General features: G+C 53.3%; 2 protein-coding genes across 2 annotated transcripts; one reads left to right on the forward strand and one right to left on the reverse strand.

The window, feature by feature from the left end:
* Positions 1–216: 216 nt before the first annotated feature.
* LOC141478472 (olfactory receptor 14J1-like) lies at positions 217–1,152 on the forward strand. Its single transcript, XM_074167515.1, has one exon. The coding sequence runs from the start codon at positions 217–219 to the stop codon at positions 1,150–1,152; it is 936 nt and encodes a 311-aa protein (XP_074023616.1).
* Positions 1,153–9,581: 8,429 nt separating this feature from the next.
* Positions 9,582–10,499, reverse strand: LOC141478473 (olfactory receptor 14A16-like). The gene has a single exon (XM_074167516.1). It carries the CDS (start codon positions 10,497–10,499, stop codon positions 9,582–9,584), a length of 918 nt encoding a protein of 305 aa, XP_074023617.1.
* Positions 10,500–20,375: the final 9,876 nt, after the last annotated feature.

The following is a 20,375-nucleotide window of genomic DNA, read 5'->3' on the forward strand; positions in this document are numbered from 1 at the left end:
GCAGGGCAGGGATGACTCCTGAAGCGGCCAAATGCAGAGGCCTGGCTGTTCACAGCACTGGCAGCCAGCACAAAATGAAGCTCAAGTCAGGGATCTGAAAGAAGGTTGCAGAGGGACAGTCTACAGGAAATGGCGTAGCTGTTCCTGAAACAAGCCTCTCCTAACTTGTTGCTTTCTTTTCCTCCGAGAACAGTGCCCCATGCCCAGAGGAAGCAGATGCCCAACAGCAGCTCCATCACCCAGTTCCTCCTCCTGGCATTCACAGACACACGGGAGCTGCAGCTCTTGCACTTCGGGCTCTTCCTGGGCATCTACCTGGCTGCCCTCCTGGGAAACGCACTCATCATCACCGCCATCGCCTGTGACCACCACCTCCACACCCCCATGTACTTCTTCCTCCTCAACCTCTCCCTCATTGACCTGGTCTCCATCTCCACCACTGTCCCCAAATCTCTTGCAGTTTCCCTCTGGGAATCCAGGGCCATCTCCTACTGGGGATGTGTGGCCCAGCTCTTGTTCTTTCTCTTCTTTATCACAGCAGAGTACTCCCTTCTCACTGTCATGTCCTACGACCGCTACGTTGCCATCTGCCAACCCCTGCACTACGGGACCCTCCTGGGCAGCAGAGCTTGTGTCCACATGGCAGCAGCTGCCTGGGGCAGTGGGTTTCTCAATGCTCTCCTGCACACGGCCAATACATTTTCCCTACCCCTCTGCCAGGGCAATGTCCTGGACCAGTTCTTCTGTGAAGTCCCCCAGATCCTCAAGCTCTCCTGCTCACACTCCTACCTCAGGGAAGTTGGGCTTCTTGTGGTCAGTGCCTGTTTAGCATTTGGTTGTTTCATTTCCATCGTGGTGTCCTATGTGCAGATCTTCAGGGCCGTGCTGAGGATCCCCTCTCAGCAGGGACGGCACAAAGCCTTTTCCACATGTCTCCCTCACCTGGCCGTGGTCTCCCTCTTTGTCAGCACTGGCTTCTTTGCCAACCTGAAGCCCCCCTCCATCTCTTCCCCATCCCTGGATCTGATGGTGGCTGTTGTGTACTCACTGGTGCCTCCAGCTGTGAACCCCCTCATCTACAGCATGAGGAACCAGGAGCTCAAAGAAGCTTTGAAGAAACTCATTCAATGGGTTCACCTCCAGCAGCAGTAGAGCTGCCCATCTCTCCTCACAGACTCTTCTTAGCTTTTCTCAGGGTGGTTTGTGCTTCATTTCTTTTTCATCTGTGGTCATCGTGTTCATACAGGAATGTCTGTATTTGCTCCACATCTCCAGAAGCATGATCCTACTGTGCTGAACAATACAGAGGCCTTTGGTAAATGTGCCATCACGGTGTCAGAGCTGGCTTCCTGAGGAGCATCTCTGTAATCAAAGGGCATCTCTCCCAAGGGCAGCTCCTGAAGCCTGGGCTCTTCTTCCTGCTGAAGGCAGGAGCAGGCTCCAGGAACTGCACTCGCCATGGCTGCTGCTGAGCTTGGTTCTCGGAGGGTTTATGGGGAGAGGGCACTGGGAGACATTCTGGGGAGAGAGGGCTGGACCCAGGTCTCACTAATTTTAAGTATCTGTCCTGGGTTGGGTGTCACAGGGCTAACCTCTTACAGTGCTGGGGAAAACTGCACTTTTAGAAGCTCTATTGTCTGAATTCATGAAAATATTTACTTTATAGCCAGCCAGAGTCTGTGGGATTCAAGGTCTCGGTGTTTTTGAGCCTTGCCAGGTGCAGGCACAAGGAGGAGCAAGGCCTGGGCATTTGGCCTGGGCTGGCCAACAGGATTATTTCATACCATGATCGTCACATTCAATATAAATTGGAAAAGTTTGCTGTGTAGTTTCTCTCTCCCTTGATGGTGATGGTCCAGAGAACTCCTTGCCTCAGTTCTGGGCCCCGGTTCTGGACCCCTGAGCCCTTCCCTTCCCCCCAGAGCCTCAGCCCTTGCAGTGTCCAACCTTTGCTGTTCCTGCTGGGAGCGTACACCTTCCTGCTGGGGGAATGGGCTGAGAATAATTATTGTATATCTTAGATTAGTATCAGGATTGATACTGATTCTTTAGTATTATTGTCAATTATTTAGTCTTATTCTATTAAATCTATTCCCTTTTAAATTATTACATTTATTTAATCGATTAAATCGATTCCCCTTATTAAATCGATTCCCCTTTCCCGGTGGGGAGGGGTCATTGGGTGAGAGAATAATTGTCTAAATGACCATAAATTGTTATGGGTTTTCTCAAACCGTAACAGTATCCACAAGCAAACAAGGGCTCTGCCATCCCAGGGGAGGCCGGTGGGACCCTCCAAAAGGAGACTGGAGAGTGATTCGTGTGTCCTTCAGTAAAAGCCCATGGATGGGTCAATGTGCACGTGGGAAAACATCCTGAGTCATGAAAAAAGCTCTGAGCCCATTCCACAGCTGTAGACCCCTGGGAAGGAGCTCAGTGGCAGTGCGGCCCCTCCAGCTGATTCTGCTTCCCTCCCTGACCAGCACAGCCAGTGTGGAGTCACTCCAAGGGCCCATAGCCCACTTGCTCTGTGGAGCATCATTGCCAGCGTGGGGCCCTGTGAGGAGCACAGCGCCACCAGGCTGGACCGGAGGAGGGGTGGGGAGAGATCAGAGGAGCCCACCACGGCTAGAAATAGCCTTGGAGAGAAAAATGAAGGTGTTCAGCTACTCTAAGACAATACCCGGAGTTTGGGTACCCTAAAGGACGCTCACGGTGCAGAGTCCTTGCTGTGCTGGTGCTCCACCAGGCCTGGGAAGTGGCTGGAGAAGGATTGGTGTCCACCACTTGCCATCTCTTGGTGCCATCATCCCTCCTGAAGGGTGGCATGGAAAGGAAGGCTGGGGCCCTGTATCAGGGCTTGCACTGAAGGAAGCCACATCACTTTGCTGCCATCCTTCAGTCCTTGTGCCCAGAACATGTTCTTCAGGCAACCTTCCCCACCCTGGGTGTCAGCACTTACCTCAAAAGTCACCCCTAGACAAGGCTCTTCAGCGGGGCTGAGCTGGAGGACTGGGGTCCAGCTGTGACCACAGGAAGACCTCTCCTGGGTCCTCTGCAAGGCTGGCAGCCTCTGTGGTCCCCACCAGAAAAGGCAGCATACAGAGACTTGGGAAACTGTAGACCATCCCCATGCCCATGGGAGCCCTCAGGAAGAGTCCCTCACTCCAAAGATCCAGCCTGGCTTGTTGCTGCATGGACAGACAGGGGAAACTGTGCCAGCAACCTCCTTCCAGACCCCATTGCCTCGTACCAGCCCCAGTGCCCAGCCAGACAGGGCTCTCCCCCTGGTCACTGCAATGGTTCCAAGCACCCAAGGCAGTGTGGAGTCACCCCGTGTGTTACCCACCTGGTAACACATCCATGTTGTAGTTACTGCTGAGCGAAGCTTGCACAGCATCGAGGCCATTTGGGCATCTGATGCTGCCCCAGCAAAAAGTAGGCAGGGGGTACATGGGAAGTTCAGAGGGGACATCGCTGGGACAGCTGAGCTAAATGAGCATATTCCATACCATATGACGTCATAAGTGAGTGAGTGGCTGTGTGGGACTGAGCTGTCTACCAAGGTTATACCACAACACCCGTACATCAAGGCAAGCTCAGACAGGACTGGTTGAGGAGCAACCTCAAGGAGAAAGGTTTGGGCATCCCAAGGTCAGCCAGAGCAGCCAGTGGGGCTCAACAAGAATATGGCCATGAGCACATTGGAGGAATATGGCCACCCAGAAAAGGAGACTTATTGTCCATCCTGACTCAGCAAGAGTGTGGCCACATTGGGAGTGGTGTTCCCCAGGGAGTTGACTCCCTGTTCTGGAGGAATTGGAAGGAATGGTCACATCTGCCAGGATGGGGCTATGGGCCATGTGTGGAGGGGCTGAGAGACCTGGGCTACTTAGCCCAGTGAAGTGGAGGCTGAGGGAAGAATAGCAGCAGCTCAAGACAGTTTGAACATTTCTTTTCAAGATGATGGCACCATTTTTGACAGTGGGAAGTAGGATGGCAAAGGAAAATCATCAGACACTGCAGCTTTGGACGTCCAAAGTGCACCCGAGGATGAAGAAATGTCATTCTGAGGGTGGTGCTGTGATGCAAAAAGTCCCTGAGAGGGAGTCTGGACCAGCCCATGGCTTTGTGTTTCAAAGAACATCTGGTGAGGAAGGAGAGACACCGGTACAGATAGGGACATGCTGGCGTGAGAACAAGACGGGGAAGTACATTGGGTGTCTGCAGCCTGCAGGGAAACAGGCACAGGCATGGGACAGTGTTGGACAGCCTGTGGTGCAGATGGCCAGGGGCGCTGTCAGGGCTGAAAGGCCCTGGCAGAACCCAGGTCTTTGCCCCCTTGGCTATGGCTGATGGCCCGGCCACAAAGGCCTAAGAAGACACACATCATCCTCATGGCAATGGGGCATCGTTGCCTCCTTGCAACCCTCCCAGGGAGGCCGGGAGGTGTCGTACCATTGTCCTGTCTTTGGCATTGCACTCCCCACATCCCCAGGAAGAACCTTAACCCACACAAAAGGGTCAGGATCTGCCTTCCCAGGGTCTGGGGGTCAGGGCTTGGCCTTTCTGCTTCATCAAACAAAGCCAGGGGTTTCTCAGCACCTGAGCTGCCTGCACAGCACCTTTGCCTTCCTGCCATCATGGCCTCCTGTGATCTGCTCTAACGAGTCCCTGGGGAGGCTTTGTCAGGAATGGCCCTCACAGGGGCCTGTTTATACTTCAAGGTACTTTGGGGTTTGCTTCTGACTTTGATTTCTTGAGAGGTTTCTTCAATCTCCGCTTGGCATCTGAGGTTCATGGACTCAGCACCAAATATGCCATGGGGCTCATTAAGATACAGAAAGCCCTAATGAGCTGTATCTCTGCCTGTAATTTTCTTTAAGGCCTTAGGACTTGTACAACTAATTGGAGAGGTTTCAGTTGGGTACCTAATATGAAGCTTTACGTGAAGATCTCATAAAGGAGGATTCTTTCTTTCAAGGGTATTTTCTATCTTGTTTTAGTTTATAGAAGAAGTGAGAACAGCATTCTCCAATGGGTATTGATCCAGCGGGTCTCCTGGAGACACCTGTACAGGCAGGAGAAGCAGTCCCTTTAGGTCCAACACTGTATGGACAACCTCACTCCTCACCTCCTCAAGCCCACCAGTTCCCTCCTCGGCCACTTCGCACTTGCATCCCTTTTCCTCGCATCAGACTTCTCCACCGCACTCTGCAGCTGGATGGTACAGCTCCTTTCCACCAGCTCCCACCTGCTTTCCTTAGAGACCGGGCTGCACAACGGCACAGAAAGGTTTCTCTTCATTGCCGACAAAGAAAGGTTAAACGTGATGTAATTTAATAAACTATAGAACTCTCTCCTCACATGTAGGCAAAGTCTAAGCAGCATCTCCTGTCGTCCAGCTTTCACAAGGGGTTTCCAGACAAGAACATTTTTAGACAGAGAGGTAAGAAAGGATAGATATAAACACAAGGAAGGTGTTGACTAAAGAGTTAAAGAGACTTCTGAACGATGGGGCAGGTTTCTAACTCCCTGAGCCTCAAAGCAGAAAGCAGAGAGTGGAGAGGCATCTGACTGGCCAAAGAGCAAGCGGAGGAGAAACCCCTGCGATAGTAGATAGGGGTGGGGAGAAGAACGAAGCCCCCATAATCCAAGGGGAAATGCTGAGGGACTGATGATGCTGACACAGGCCAGGATGCTGTTGTCCTTCTTGGCCACCTGGGCACACTGCTGGCTCATATTCAGCTGACAGTCGACCAACATCCCCAGGTATTTTTCTGCCGGGCAGCTCCAGCCACTCTTCCCCCAGCCTGTAGAGCTCATGGCGTTGTTGTGACCCAAGGGCAGGACCCGGCACTTGGCCTTGTTGAACTTCACACCGTTGGCCTAGGCACATCCATCCATCCATACTGTCCAGATTACTCTGTAGAGCCTTCTTACCCTCCAGCAGATCAACACTCCCACCTAACTTGGTGTCTTCTGTGAACTCACTGAGGGTTCACTCAATCACCTCGTCCAGATCGTTGATAAAGTTATGAAAGAGAACAGGCCCTGATACTGAGCCCTGGGGAACACCACTGGTGATTGGCCGCCAACTGGATTGAACTCCATTCACCACTGCTCTCGGGGCCCAGCCCCCAGCCAGTTTTTTACCAAGCGAAGAGTACTCCCATCCAAGTCATGGGCAGCCAGTTTCTCCAGGAGAATGCTGTGGGAAATGTTGTCAAAGACTTCACTAAAGTCCAGGGACACAACATCCACAGCCTTTCCCTCATCCACCAAGTGGGTCACCTCGTTATAGAAGGAGATCAGTTTTGTCAAGCAGGACCTGCCTTTCACAAGCCCATGCTGACTGGGCCTGATCGCCTGGTTGTCCTGTTCGTGCCTGTCGTGTCAAAAGGAATGTAGTTTTAGTTTTGTCTGTCAGAGTCCCAGGACTTTCACTGATTTGTCTGTCAGAGTCCCAGCAAAGGACTTGCAGTGAGTCAGATTCACAATCAATCATAATGATTTATTTTATTGAGAACCTCACAACAGATTTGAGATTGGCGTTGATAAATTCACTAACTACAATAGCGCTACTAATTGAGGTTAATATTGCTGGTAAAAATAGTAATAACACAACAGCTCAGGGTAACATTCACCAGAGGGTGAAAGGCGCAGCGCTGACCCAGGAAGGCGTCCCTGCCTGGGGTGGAGGGAGAGAACGCAGCCCCTCGACCGGTCCCTCAGGTGTCGAGGTTCTTCTCTCCCAGTTTAGCAGTCATTTTCTCTGTCTTTTTATTTCCAAAATTATGAGGTTTCCCTCCCCCAGGTTGTATGATTTGGGTGCAGAGACGAGTGCTACGGTCATATATGTTTCGCATGATGTCTATAATCCTCATTAGCATATGCAGGGGGGTCAACTTTAATATGCATTTCACAGGCAATGAGGCAAAGGTCACTCATCGGACATGACGGCCCTTTGAAGAAGCAAAGGCCTGCAACGGTTCCTGTTATCTTCTTGTCTTTGCTGACCAAAAGCAGGGCTGTCCTGCCTCCACAGGGCTCCCTCCTGATCCGCATCCCCTCAGAGCCAGGCGAGTCTCCACTCCTCCAGGGGGCACAAGAGATGGCAAGGCCAGTCTTAATCGTTCTTTGAGCACAGAGCCCTCATTATCCAAATTCCACAGTGCCATGACGTGTCCTGGCACTCAGGATGATCTGTTCCATAACCTTTCCAGGTACCGAGGTCAGAATGACAGGCCTGTAGTTCCCCGAACCCTCTTTGTTGCCCTCTGGATGGACATCCCATTTGCAAACCTCCAGTCACCTGGGAGCTCCCCATTTTGCCAGGACTTCTGGTAAAGGATGGAGAGTGGCTTGGTGAGAACACCGACAAGCTCCCTCAGTACCCTCGGCTGGATCCCATCCGGCCCCCCAGACATGTGTGTCTAAGTGCTGTGTTAGGTCACTCACCTTTTCCCCTTGAATTATGGGGGACTCATTCTGCTCCCCGTCCCTGTCCACTAGATCAGGGGGAGTGGTACTCAGGGGACCACTGCTCCTACTACTAAAGTCTGAGGCCAAGAAGGCGTTAAGTACTTCAGCATTTCCCTCATCCATGGTCACTGTGTTTCCCCTTCCTGTCTAATAAAGGATGGAGATTATCGTTAGTTCTCCTTTTACTGCTGATGTATTTATAGAAACCTATTCATTGTCCTTAACATATGAAGCCAGATAAAACTCTTGTGGGCCTTTCTTCTAGTGGGTTCTAGTTCTAGTGGGACTCTGGCCCTTATAAATTTCTCCCCACAGAGCCTCACAAGATCTTTGTAGTCACCATGAAGTCCCTGCCCTTTCTTCCAAAGGCCACAAACTCTCCTTTTCTCCCTGAGTTGTGACCAGAGCTCTCTGTTCAGCCAGGCCGGTCTGGTGAGAGAGGTGAGAGAGGGCAAGTGAGAGAAATCTCCTTGGGATGGTGGGGGCTGTTCCTGGCGTCACACACAGCAATGTCAGGGCTCTGACAGGGCTGTTCAGAGACACGAGTCCTTCCCTGGCACAGGCAGAGGCCCTGCAGCAGACTCCCTGGCCTCCGGTGGCCACCCCCAGAGGCTGCAGCCCCTCGGCCCTGCAGGCTGTCTCCTGCTCTGCACCTCTCGGAGATGCCCCACGGCTGAGGAATGGACACAGGGACCTCGGTCCAAGGAAGCCCATCTCTGTGCTGCATCCAGCGGCTTTCCCAGGATGTTACCCTCAAAATGAACGGATCTCAAGAAACTGTCTGTCCCACAGACCTTCAAGGAACTCCCAGGAACTTCTGATGGTCTTTGTACTCACTGGAGTTAATCTCACCACACACACATGACGTACATGCGGACATCTCAGCTGTCCAATACAAACATGGACTTCTTCAGGACAAGAGGAAATGGCCTCAAGTGACACCAGAGGAGGTTCAGATTGGATATCAGGAAAACTTTCTGCACCGAAAGGGTTATCAAGCACTGGAACAGGCTGCCCAGGGAAGTGGTGGAATTGTCATCCCTGGAAGTATTTAAAAGACACGGTGCTTAATGACATGGTTTAGTGATGGTTTTTGTCAGGGTTAGGTTTATGCTTGGACTCGATGATCTGAAAGGTCCCATCCAATCTAGAAAACTCTATGATTCTTTAGAGGGACAACCAGCCTCCCCAAGCTGGGATAAGAGGCCAGAGCCAGAAATGGTGGTTGTTACTGGCAGGGTGTGGGACAATTACCCTGGGGAAGCTTCCTTGGGGTGTCCAGCACTCACAGGACCAGAGAAGAACCTGCTCTGCTGGTCCTTCCTGTCTTTCCTAGGATGCCTGGCTGTGCAAGGACTCTGTTGTGTGCCCACGCCTTGCACACTCACACAGTTAAGCTCTGCACTTGTGTTTTCAACTGTGGGGCACTTTCCTGGGAAAAGGAAATGCCAACTTTATAAAAAGAACTATGACTTCATGCCCTGCCCTGAGGAGTCTCTGATATGATGGAGGTGCTGTTAGGGAGTTCAGCTCTGGAAGGGAATTGCCCAGTGCCTGTCCTGACCTGTGGTCCAGGGCTGCCCCACAGCAGGAGGATGAGCTGCCAGAGCACTCGGGCTCCATAGCAAGGCAAGGGCTCAGAAGGCAAGTGTGGGTGTGGAAAGAGACCAAATTGGAAAAGACCAAGGTTGGTGCTCGCTGACAGAGCTGCTGTGCTCGGACTCTTTCCCCTCCACCTCTGCTCACAGGCATTGCCCTGCAGCTCCAGAGAAAGCCTGAGAGGAAGGATTTTGGGCAACAGGTCGCTGGATGGTTCTATATTTTATTTTAATACAAAGAGAGAGCAGGTCCTCATTTATACAGTATGTAGATTTCACAAATTTGGAAAAATGCATAATTCGAAACAGCAAAACAAGTTGGTTTTTTTGGTAGAAAACATTATACAAAGTAAAGCAAAAAAGAAAAAAACAACAAAAGCCAAACAAAGGCCTAAACACAGAATTAAAACTAACATAAACTACAGTACATGAGCTTGACATATAATGAGTTACGTTAACAGTGATTTGTAGAAGAAGACAGCTTATTGTTTCAGAAAATCATCTGGTCATCAGTTTCCACACTGCACCTTTGAGCTCCTGGTTCCTCATGCTGTAGATGAGGGGGTTCACTGCTGGAGGCACCACCGAGTACAGAACAGCCACCACCAGGTCTAGAACTTGGGAGGAGATAGAGGGGGGCTTCAGGTGGGCAAAGAAGCCAGTGCTGATAAACAGGGAGACCACGACCAGGTGAGGGAGGCACGTGGAAAAGTCTTTGTGCCGTCCCTGCTCAGAGGGGATCCTCAGCACGGCCCTGAAGATCTGCACATAGGACACCACAATGAAAACAAAACAACCAAAAGATAAACAGACACTGACCACAAGAAGCCCAACTTCCCTGAGGTAGGAGTGTGAGCAGGAGAGCTTGAGGATCTGGGGCATTTCACAGAAGAACTGGTCCAGGACATTGCCCTGGCAGAGGGGTAGGGAAAATGTATTGGCCGTGTGCAGGAGAGCATTGAGAAACCCACTGCCCCAGGCAGCTGCTGCCATGTGGACACAAGCTCTGCTGCCCAGGAGGGTCCCGTAGTACAGGGGTTGGCAGATGGCAATGTAGCGGTCATAGGACATGACAGTGAGAAGAAAATATTCTGATGACATCAAAAAGAGAAAAAGAAATATCTGGGCAGCACACCCCCGGTAGGAGATGGCCCTAGTGTCCCAGAGAGAATTGGCCATGGCTTTGGGGACAGTGGTGGAGATGGATCCCAGGTCAAGAACGGAGAGGTTGAGGAGGAAGAAGTACATCGGGGTGTGGAGGCAGTGGTCACAGGCGGTGGCGGTGATGATGAGTGCGTTTCCCAGGAGGGCAGCCAGGTAGATGCCCAGGAAGAGCCAGAAGTGCAAGAGCTGCAGCTCCCGTGTGTCTGCGAATGCCAGGAGGAGGAACTGGATGATGGAGCTGCTGTTGGACATTTGTTTTCTCTGGCCATGGGGCAACGTTGAAAGAGGAGACAATATTGAAAAACTAATGAAGACTTCCTTAATCCCATCCCATGCTCTTTCCCCAAAAATCCCCCCAAAATCACTTTTCTTTCTTTGGAATAATTTCATTCTGCTCCTTTTTCAGAAAACAAGTTTCTGCTGCTGAGTGAGGGAACGTCCTTTGCAGGGGTAGAAATCCCTCTCCTTCCCATTTCCTTTAGCCTGGACACTGCTGATCCCTGGGGGACAAAAGGGCTCTCTGTGCCCTGGGGCAGAGCCAGGAGAGCTGCTCTGCACACCAGTACCTGCTGGTCACCACCCAGGTGTCCTGTGCTTACACCTCTCTCCGTGGGAGAATGGTCTCCCTGACACCGTCCTTGAGGAAGAAAACGGCCTTTTGTGAGTGTGGGAGAGTCCAGGTTCCAAGTCCATTTCTCCCGTCTGTTGTCCCTTTCCCTGTGCAGCTGAGCAGAGAGGGATGCAGAGGGGTGGCCTGGCTCTCTGCCGCCTGGGGCTGTCCCTGCTGGGAGCTGTCTCTCTGTCCCCAGGTCTCTCCCTGTCACTGCTCCCAGAGCCCCCCCACCCACCCTGTGCTCAGCTCTGCCCTGCAGACCCCTCCTGGCAGCAGGGCACTGCCCAGGGACATCTCCCTGTTTGTGGGTCCTGAGCAGTAGATGAGGTAAAGCCTGATGCTGCAGGCAAAGGTGATGCTGCTGCTGTCTGTAGGGAGAGGAGTGGGGGAAGGCACGGTATGAGGTTTCTGGCAGATCTGCTGATCCCTCAGTTCAGTGAGAGCTCCTTTCCCTTTTCCCTTGGGAGAAAGCTGACAGCACAGAAAAATGAAAAGTCTTCGTCTTTAATGGAGCCCCTGCCTTGCCCTTCCTCTTGAAACGCTGCCTCTGCCAATGTCCTGGGGGTGATCTGGAGCTCTCAGCAGCCCTGTCCCACGCAGTAGGACATCCCTGATATCCCTCGTGAATGCAGTAGGATCTTTTACTGACAGTGGTCACTCCTTCCACTCCAGCTTCTCCCCACAGATGCTCCATGGGGAGATCTCTGGGTAGGCTGAGAGCTGACCCTGGCAGGCAGCAAAGTCCCTGTCCTGGCACACAGACCCCTGGGGTGCAGGGACCCTGCTCTGCAGGACAGCCCTGGGCACCCCTGGATGCACTCCCAGCTTCACACCCTCTCGGCTGTCCCCGGCAGAAGGCAGCCTTCAATCCTTGTCCCTGTGATGGTGCAGAAGGGAAACACTGCTCTGCAGCACGTCCTCCTTCTCCACACCAGAGAAGCCAGGAGAGCCGTCCTGGGAGGTCCTAGCAGTCATACAATGTGTCAGCTCTAGAAGATCCATCTAGGATTCTTATCGTAATTTGCCGTTTGCCAGAGACTTTCTGTGTCAAGAGATGTGAAGATCTCCCCATGAGCAAGCTCAGAACCGTCCCCCGACTCCCAGCTGCCTCTATCCTCTCTGTACCTCACTCCCCTCGGTGCCTGCAGGCAGTGCCCTCAGCCCTTGGCAGAGGAGCTGCTCCTGGGCAGAGCTGTCTCTCTGCCGCGCTGCCCCACGGCCAGGAGCTCCCTCCATCCCAGGAGCCCGGCCCAGCTCAGCAGCAGAGCAACAGCCCAAGGCAGCACTTTTTCTGCCCCCCTGGAATTCCTTGAGGTGTCCCTGGGGCTCCAGGGGAAACTGTTGTGAAGTAGGCTGAAATCACCACTGATTTTGCCTCTCTTAGCTCTGGAGAGACACTTCTTTCCAGCAGTAGCATTTCTCAATCACAGACAGATTGAGGTCCAAGAATACCTGTTCTGTTGTGGTTTCAGACAGGACACCCAGACAATGCCAGAGAGGAATCTCCTTCAATCTCTTCTCAGGGAAGGGATTCCGCTGAGTCAATGGAGGCTTCTCATCCTGGGTTTGTAGTCCCTAGAGCTAAGAGAGGAGTCGGCTCCATCCCTGGCACACCACAAACCCCCACGAGGTGGGATTCCTCTTGCCTCCATTCAGATGTGCACAAAATCAGGTCCTGCCTGTGAGCTCCTTGTCTCAGGTCCCCTGGTACTGAATGGAGATGGAGGGCAGGAGTCAGATGTTCAGACACAGACACCTGGGGACATATTTGGTGCCAGCGGTGACCAAGATGCAGCTGGGAACTGCAAGCTCTAGTGGAGCAATTCTTAGAGACGGGGCAGCATCTGGGGGCATCTTCTTGGAGGTTAGTGGGAAATCCCTTGGGCGACATTTAAACAACAAAAGGTGCCCACATGTAGGAGAAGTGAACCTGTGACTGTCCTTATGTTCGGGGCAGCGCAGAGAGGGATTCGGCTGACCTCGTGGTATCAGGCCTGTGGTGCTGTGGGAGGTGCCAGGGCTCTGCAGCACAACTGCCTGCACCTGCCATGGACAGCACAGGAACCCCGTCCCCGTTCAGACCAGCTGTGTGGCGGCCATCACCCAGGGCATCTCAGACAGAGTCGGGGCCTTTGGGCCAGCGACTGAATCCCGCCACTGCAGTGACGCAAGGGCTGTCCCTTCTCTATCCAGTAGATGCTGGGCAGGGCATGAACACCCAGCACATCACACCAGGGTCTCCACTCGTCTTCCTTCACCCTCAAACTCTTCCAGTTCTTCTCTCCTCCAGCGTTCAAGCATCCCCTTGATGATACAACCCTGGGTCAGGCCAATGATTTCTACAGTGGGTCTGAATCACAGGGTGTCCACACCAAGGACGTTTTCAACATCATCCCTTCCTTCCTGAGAGAAGATTCACCTCCCGCACAGGCCCTCGGGGCTGCAGAGACACAACAGACAGCAAAGCCCTCTCCTGCTCCAAGGGCACACACCAGCTCTTTCTCTTTGGCCTTGGGGCAAGCAGGGTTTGCTCTCTTTGTGGGCATGTGATTTCTGCTTCACACTGCCATCTGCCCTCCGCTCCAGCATGTCTCTGCTCTGAAGCAGAGCCTTTGCACATTTGAGGTCTTATGGGCTGGAAGCAGGTTTTCCCTCTGCAAGTCTGCTCTCAGCCCAGCTGAGGTGCTGCTGCCCAGACGTGCCCCAATGCCCTCAGCCTGGGGCACAGAGAGGAGGAGCTGGAGCTGTGTGTGCAAGCTCTTCCTTCCACTTGGAGGGAATAACAGCTGGAGGGGTGTTGGGACAGCTCACATGCCTGGGGGCTGTGATGGGGGGTTCAGGATGATCAGGAGGCCAGCAAGGTCAGGAGGGAGGTGCCCTCAGTGTGAAGGAGCTGCTCAGATGTGTGGAGCTCCTCTATGGGACGAACAAGTTGAGTGAACCTTTGTGGCTGATGGTCAGAGGAGAGGCTGGTAAGGGTGACATTGCCGTGGGTGGTGAAGAGTCTATTAAACTCCCTTTGCTGGCTGAAATGACCCTGGCATTCACTGGAAGGGGACCACAGCAGCATGCAAACTGTCCTGGAGTTTCTTGGAGGATCTTGGTCAAGGCACAGCTTGGGACACAGGTGCCAGATTGGCCAAAAATGGTGATGCTCATCTGCATCTGTTACTCTCAAAGAAGGAAGAGGTGGACACCGGTGTGACCTTGAAGTGTTTTGACCGTGAAATTGTGGGGGTCTCACCTCCCAAGGGGAAGGAGAAGAGCGCAGATGCCAGACCTGAGAGGAGCAGACTGGCCACGTCTTGCGACTTTGAGTAGGGGAGCCCATGTGAGCAGCAGTGAGGGGCAGCAGAGCTCAGTAGAGCTGGTCTGCAAGGGCAGAGTCTTTCAAGTACGAGAGTGTGGTCACACCAATACTCAGGACAACAAGCAGAGGTATCAGGAGAGAAGCTTCGGGAAACAAGAAACTCAAAGGGAAGTTCCATAGAAAATAGGAACCATGCGAGATGTGGATGCAATGATCAAAAACAAAGGGGGAATTCAGAAATGCAGTTGGATTTGTGAACACCAGAGCTCCTACAGAGTAAGAACACTTGAGAGGGAGTTCAAGGGCACAAGGATGAGCTGTTCCTACTCCAGAAACAGTTAAAGAAGAAACAAAGAGACTGTGTGGCCACTGCTGAATTTGCTAAAAGTAGGTGTGGGTAGGGCTGAGGTACTCTTGGCCTTTTTCTTCACCGGTAAGGCCTCCCAGTTCCATGTGCCTAAGAGGTAGAACACCATGTGAAATCCAGCAGTGCATGGTCATCCCTTAATAGGCCATTGGACCAGAGAGGTTGAATCCCAGGATGCTGAGAGACCAGGCTGATGTCAGAGCAGGGCTGCTCTGATCCATTTGGGAAGGTCATCACGACGGGAGAAAGCAAAAAGCAAACCTGGCACACATCTTCTAAAAAGGCCTCAGGACTGCGCAGGGGAATTACAGGCCGCAGTGACAGAGGCCAGGGGCTGCGTGGCTGGGCAGCAGCTCGGTGGAAATGGCCCTGGAGATCCTTGAGCTTCATCAGACAAAACATGAGCCATCAGCAAAGGCGGCCAAGAGTGTCCGGGGCTGCGTGAGCAGGAGCACAGCCAGAAGAAGTGATTGTCCTCCTCTGCTCAGCACCTTTTACACCACACCCTGCCCAGTGACAGTGAGACAATGGCAAACAGGAACCAGCTCACAGGAGGGTCGCTGAGGTGGTAATCCTTCCATTATCCTTCAAGAGTTCCTGTGATTTCCCTAAGAATATCAGCATCTACAAGAACAAAAAACATTAAATCAACAAAAGCATTCGCCTGCCTAAATACAAATATCTGCAGCGGAGCAACCTGCATCTGAGGTAGCCCCCCTGGGCAATGCCAATGGCATCAGTATTTCAATATACAGCATGACAGCCAGTCCACAAGGACGAATCTGAAGTGTTTCAGGTGAAGGCTGGTCTCGCAAAAGTCTCTCTTTGTGTCCCCTGGTGCCACGGACATTGCTCATTAGACACCCTCTCCAGAGAGTGGCAGAGCCTGGATCCCCTTCTCAGGACAGTCTCTGTGCCAGGAAGCCACAGGCATGGGGGGAGCTCACCTGGTTCTTACTGGAACTGCTCTTTCTGCACAGACAATCATAAAACCCCAACCATTTCCTGAGAGAGGGTAAAAAAGTCCTTTTATGGCCAGTATTGCTCACCATGAGCTCTGGAGATGGCAAGGAAGATGCTAAGGCACATGGAAAATAAGGGCGTGACTGGTGACAGCCAACACGGCTTCACAAAACGCAAGTCATGCCTGACAAATTTGGTGGCCTTCTGTGATGGCGCTACAGCATTGGTAGATAAGGGGAGAGCAACAGACGTCATCTACCTGGACTTGTGCAGTGTTTGACACCGTCCCGCATGACATCCTGGTCTCTAAATTGGGGAGACACGGATCGGATGGATGGACCACTCGGTGGTTAAGGAATTGGCTGGATGGTCACACGCAAAGGGCTGTGGTCAATGGCTCAATGTCCAAGTAGTGGACAAGTGGTGTTCCTCAGGGTCAGTACTGGGACCGGCACTGTTCAACATCTTTGTTGGAGACACGGACAGTGGGATAGAGTGGACCCTCAGCAAGTTTGCCGACGACACCAAGCTGGGTGGCGCAGTCAACAGGCTGGAGGGAAGGGCTGCCATCCAGAGGGACCTGGACAGCCTGGAGAGGTGGGAACCATGTGAACCTCATGAAGTTCACCTAGACCAAGTGCAAGGTCCTGCATCCGGGACATGGCAATCCCAGGCACAAATACAGGTTGGACAGAGAATGGATTGAGAGCAGCCCTGAGGAGAAGGACCTGGGGGTGTTGGTGGACAAGAAGCTCAACATGAGCCGTCAATGTGCACTGGCAGCCCAGAAAGCCAACCACATCCTGGGCTACATCCCCAGCAGCCTGGCCAGCGGGGAAAGGGGGGGGGATTCTGCCCCTCTGCTCCGCTCTGGTGAGACCCCACCTGGAGTACTGCATCCATCTCTAGAGTCCTCAGCAGAGGATGGACGTGGACCTGTTGGAACGGGTCCAGCAGAGGGCCACGGAGATGATCAGAGGGCTGGAGCACCTCTGCTGTGAGGACACGCTGAGAGAGCTGGAGTTGTTCAGCCTGGAGAAGGTCTCTGGGGAGACTTGAGCAACCTGGTCTGCGGGAGGTGTCCCTGCCCAATGCAGGGGGCTGGAACTTGATGATCTTTAAGGATCTTTCCAAGCCGAACCATTCAATGATTCTGTGATTCTATGATGCAGTCTGGGGCATCTGTGGCACACCCGCCCTAATGGGAATGGCTTTCCTGTAGGTCCTGTGCAGTCCCTGCCCGTCCTGGCATCTCCTAGAGCTCTGTGGGCCTGGACTGGAACATTGAGTAGCTGCCCTGAATTCTGTTAGGCAATGAGGGGCTGAACTTGGGACAAATGCCATTGTAGTCACTGGAGATTGAGTAAATTCAGCTGGTGGAAAAGAGAGAGACCTTGCTCTCCCTACAGGACATGACTGCAGTCCATTCATATGAACACCTCTGTGAACTGCCATGAACATCAGGAGTAGGAAAAGGTTCCTTTTATTTGGGCATCAGCTGTCATTTCACTTGGCTAAAGGATTTCCCACCAGGCTCATGTACGATCCCCGAGATGTTTCCCCGTCTCTATCACCGTCCCCATTAGAGCTTGCAGTTTCCTGCGTGTACCTTGCACCACCTCTGGCAACTGGAATGTTCCCAGGCATTTGCATCTGAACATTTCACTCCCGCCCTCCATCTCCATTACTTAGCGTGGGAGTGGAGAAAAGAGGCTCCCATGCAGGTGCCTATTTTGTGCACAGCTCAACACCTGAGGAAAGAGGAATCCCATCTCCTGTGGGCTTCTAGCAGGCGTGGGAGGGAGCTGAGTCTCCATCAAATGCTAGGAATAGAAACGCAGGATGAGATGCCTCGATTCCCTCAGCTGAATCCCTTCCCTCAGCAGGGGTAAAGGAGATGCCTGTCTGTCCCCGTCTGGCTGTCCTGTCTAATGATGGGCCAAGGAAAGTTGATATTTAGAGCTAACTCTCCCTCTCAGCAGGGAAATGACACTTCTGGAAAGGAGTGTCTCTATCCAGCTGAGAGAGAGAACATCAGGGATTGCATCAGCAGGTTCCCCTGCAGCCCCAGGGACACCTCAAGGGATTCCAGAGGGGGCAGAAAAGGTACTGCCTTGGGCTGTTGCTCTGCTGCTGAGCTGGGCCGGGCTCCTGGGATGGAGGGAGCTCCTGGCCATGGGGCAGCGCGGCAGAGAGACAGCTCTGCCCAGGAGCAGCTCCTCTGCCAAGCGCAGCAGGGCTGAGGGCACTGCCTGCAGGCACCGAGGGGAGAGGAGGGAAGCAAGACAGAGGCTAAAGGCAGCCTGGGGTGGGAGGACAGATGAGAGCTCGCCTGGAGAGAAATCTTCACAGCCCTTGACAGGGTAAGTCTCTGGCTGCAGGGCAATGCAGCTGCGGTTCCTGGAAAGACCTCCTAAAGCTGGCACATCCCACAGCCCATGGGATCTGTCAGGAGGACTCTCAGTTTCCCCTGCGTAGAAAAAGGATGTGCTTTGGAGCACGGCTTCCCTGCTGCACCCTCAGCCGGCCAGGGCATGTCGGCTGCCTTCCCCTGGGGGAGGCTGCAGAGTGTGAAGCCGGGTGTGCAGCCAGGAGTACTCAGGGCTGTCCTTCAGAGCAGGGTCTCTGCACCGCAGGGGGCTGTGTGCCAGCGCAGGGACTTTGTCTCTTGCCAGGGTCAACACTCAGTCTGCCCAGGTTGTTCCCACAGCGGTGTGGGGAGAAGCTCTGGGGAGAAGCAGGAGAGGGTCCTTCTGCTGTCAAGACGGTGTTGAGTTGGTCAGGGCTGCTCACAGCTCCAGATCACCCCTACACGCTTCCAAGGGAACTATTTCCTCAGGTTGTGTTTCCAGTTTCTTATCCGGGGGGTGCGGGGAGAGAGGTGGAAAAAGGGATGAATGTGTAAGGATCTCTCGAGTTTGCAGAAGTCACTGTGATTCCTGAGCTGCAACTTTGAGGCATCAGTTGGTCTAAAAGAAGCCTCCTAAGGGGCCTTCAGCCGCTCCTCTGCCCATGGAGAGCACCAGCATCACCTCTGCTGGACCATCAGGGTTGCTCTGACCTGCCCTTTTGCACCTGCGAACAGGAACATGAACCCAGCCCCTGCCCTGCAAACAGGCAGGTGTCTGTAGGGCCAAGGTGAGTGCACAGAGGTTGGGATGGGCTCTGTGAGTGCTGACAGGATAAGACATGGCACAGGGAAACACCTCCAAAGAGGAAAATCTCCTGGCAGCAGGGATATGACCAGGGAACGAGAGGAAACTTAAACCAGAAATGTTGTGGGAGGGAGAATTCCGCAAACTCCGTACGATCCCCTCCAATGCAGACCCCTTCCCCTGAGCAAGCCCCCCCGTGCCTCCTCTCCCACCAAAGCCTCTGCCCTCAGGGCTGTGGGGTCCAAGGCATGAACCACCTCCTCTGCAGCCGGAGCTCCAGCAGAGCCGTGGTGCAGCTCTCCAGCCACGTGCCCCGTTCTCCCTGCGGAGCAGCGGGGCTGAGAGCGACTGCCCGGCAGTGTCAGTGTCTGGGAGGTGACAGGCACGGCTGGGTACGGGTGATGCTGTCCCGAGCGCCCGGCTGCCTCTGCCCTGGCCTCCTTCAGCCAGACCCTCGCTGCAGTTTCCCTTGTTTCTCCACTTGTCTGTGTTATTGCTGCTCTTTTCTTGTTCTCACTCTCAGGCTCTCTGGGGATGGGAGTTTCAGCTGCAGAGTCACACTTTGATCTTGTGCGTCCTCCCATGCACGTGTGTCCATGGGAACATGGGTCCCAGCTTTTGCCTGTGCGGCTGTGGACAATGCAGCCTGTGGGGCTGGGGAATCAGCTGGTTTTCCCTTCGTGAGATAACATAATGAAAAAACTGATGTATCTCCTTGAGGTGTCCTTCCAAGCTGTGAGCTGCCCTCCAGGATGCAAATCTGTCCCATAGCATCTTTGTGTTACCTGAAAGCCCCATGGAGAAGCGCAGAGACGCTATGACCAAGGAAATGCTGTTGGGTTGGTGCAATGAGCCCTGTGTGTCCTGGGCTGGAAGTGGTTGCTGAGACGTTGAGAAAGGGCGAGACATTTAGTTGTCTGCAGTGGATCCCTCTGCTCTCAGCAGGTTCTGCTGACTTCTCAGGGAAACATTGAGGGCGTGTGATCGCCCTCCATCTCAGAAAGGCGCAAGCCCAGTGTGTCAGGGGCTGAGGGACAGCCCAGCTCCCCTCGCTCTGTACTAAGCCACAGGCAATCCTCTTGCCTTGCAGGATTCACTCTGCTCTCCCTGAGTGCAGCAGGAATACTGAGGGTTTCTGACATCCCAAAACAGTCCTCAGATGGGACGGAGGGAATTTTTTTTTCAAAAAAGCTCTCAGCTGGCCTCTGCCTCCCTCACTCCTTCGAAGAGGGAGTGCAGGTACTGGCACACCCTTGTGCATTGGGCATGGTTTTATCTGACAAAGTCAAACACCAGGACTGGCCCCTGCTTCCAGCGTTCCCGTGAACCCTCTGCTGCAGAGCAGGGCTGACTCCTCGGCACCAGTGGGCAGAGGCCCAGCTCCTCATGGCACGTTCAACCAGCACGGTAGCAGAGCTTCAGCCATGGAGCTGAGGGGAGGTCTCCTAGAAAAGGAATACAGGGGGTAAGGCGTGTAGCAGGGAAGGGTCTGTAGGAAAAGGCTTTGGTTTTGCTGCTAAAAGTCTCCCATAACTTGTCAATGACTTTTCCTCCTTGCAGGGGTCTCCATGCCCAGAGGCAGCAAATGTCCAACAGCAGCTCCATCGCACAGCTCCATGGGGTTCTATGAGAACTGGAGTACGTTTTGCTCTGAGACGTCCACCGTAACTTGTCACTGCCTTTTCTTCCTTGGACAGGTTCCAATGCACAGAGGAAGCAA

The sequence above is a fragment of the Numenius arquata genome, unplaced genomic scaffold, assembly GCF_964106895.1.
Source record: "Numenius arquata unplaced genomic scaffold, bNumArq3.hap1.1 HAP1_SCAFFOLD_49, whole genome shotgun sequence".
Taxonomy (NCBI): domain Eukaryota; kingdom Metazoa; phylum Chordata; class Aves; order Charadriiformes; family Scolopacidae; genus Numenius; species Numenius arquata.

Coding starts and splice junctions, on each gene's coding strand:
- LOC141478472 (XM_074167515.1), top strand. CDS start 217: ATGCCCAACAGCAGCTCCATCACCCAGTTCCTCCTCCTGGCATTCACA.
- LOC141478473 (XM_074167516.1), bottom strand. CDS start 10,499: ATGTCCAACAGCAGCTCCATCATCCAGTTCCTCCTCCTGGCATTCGCA.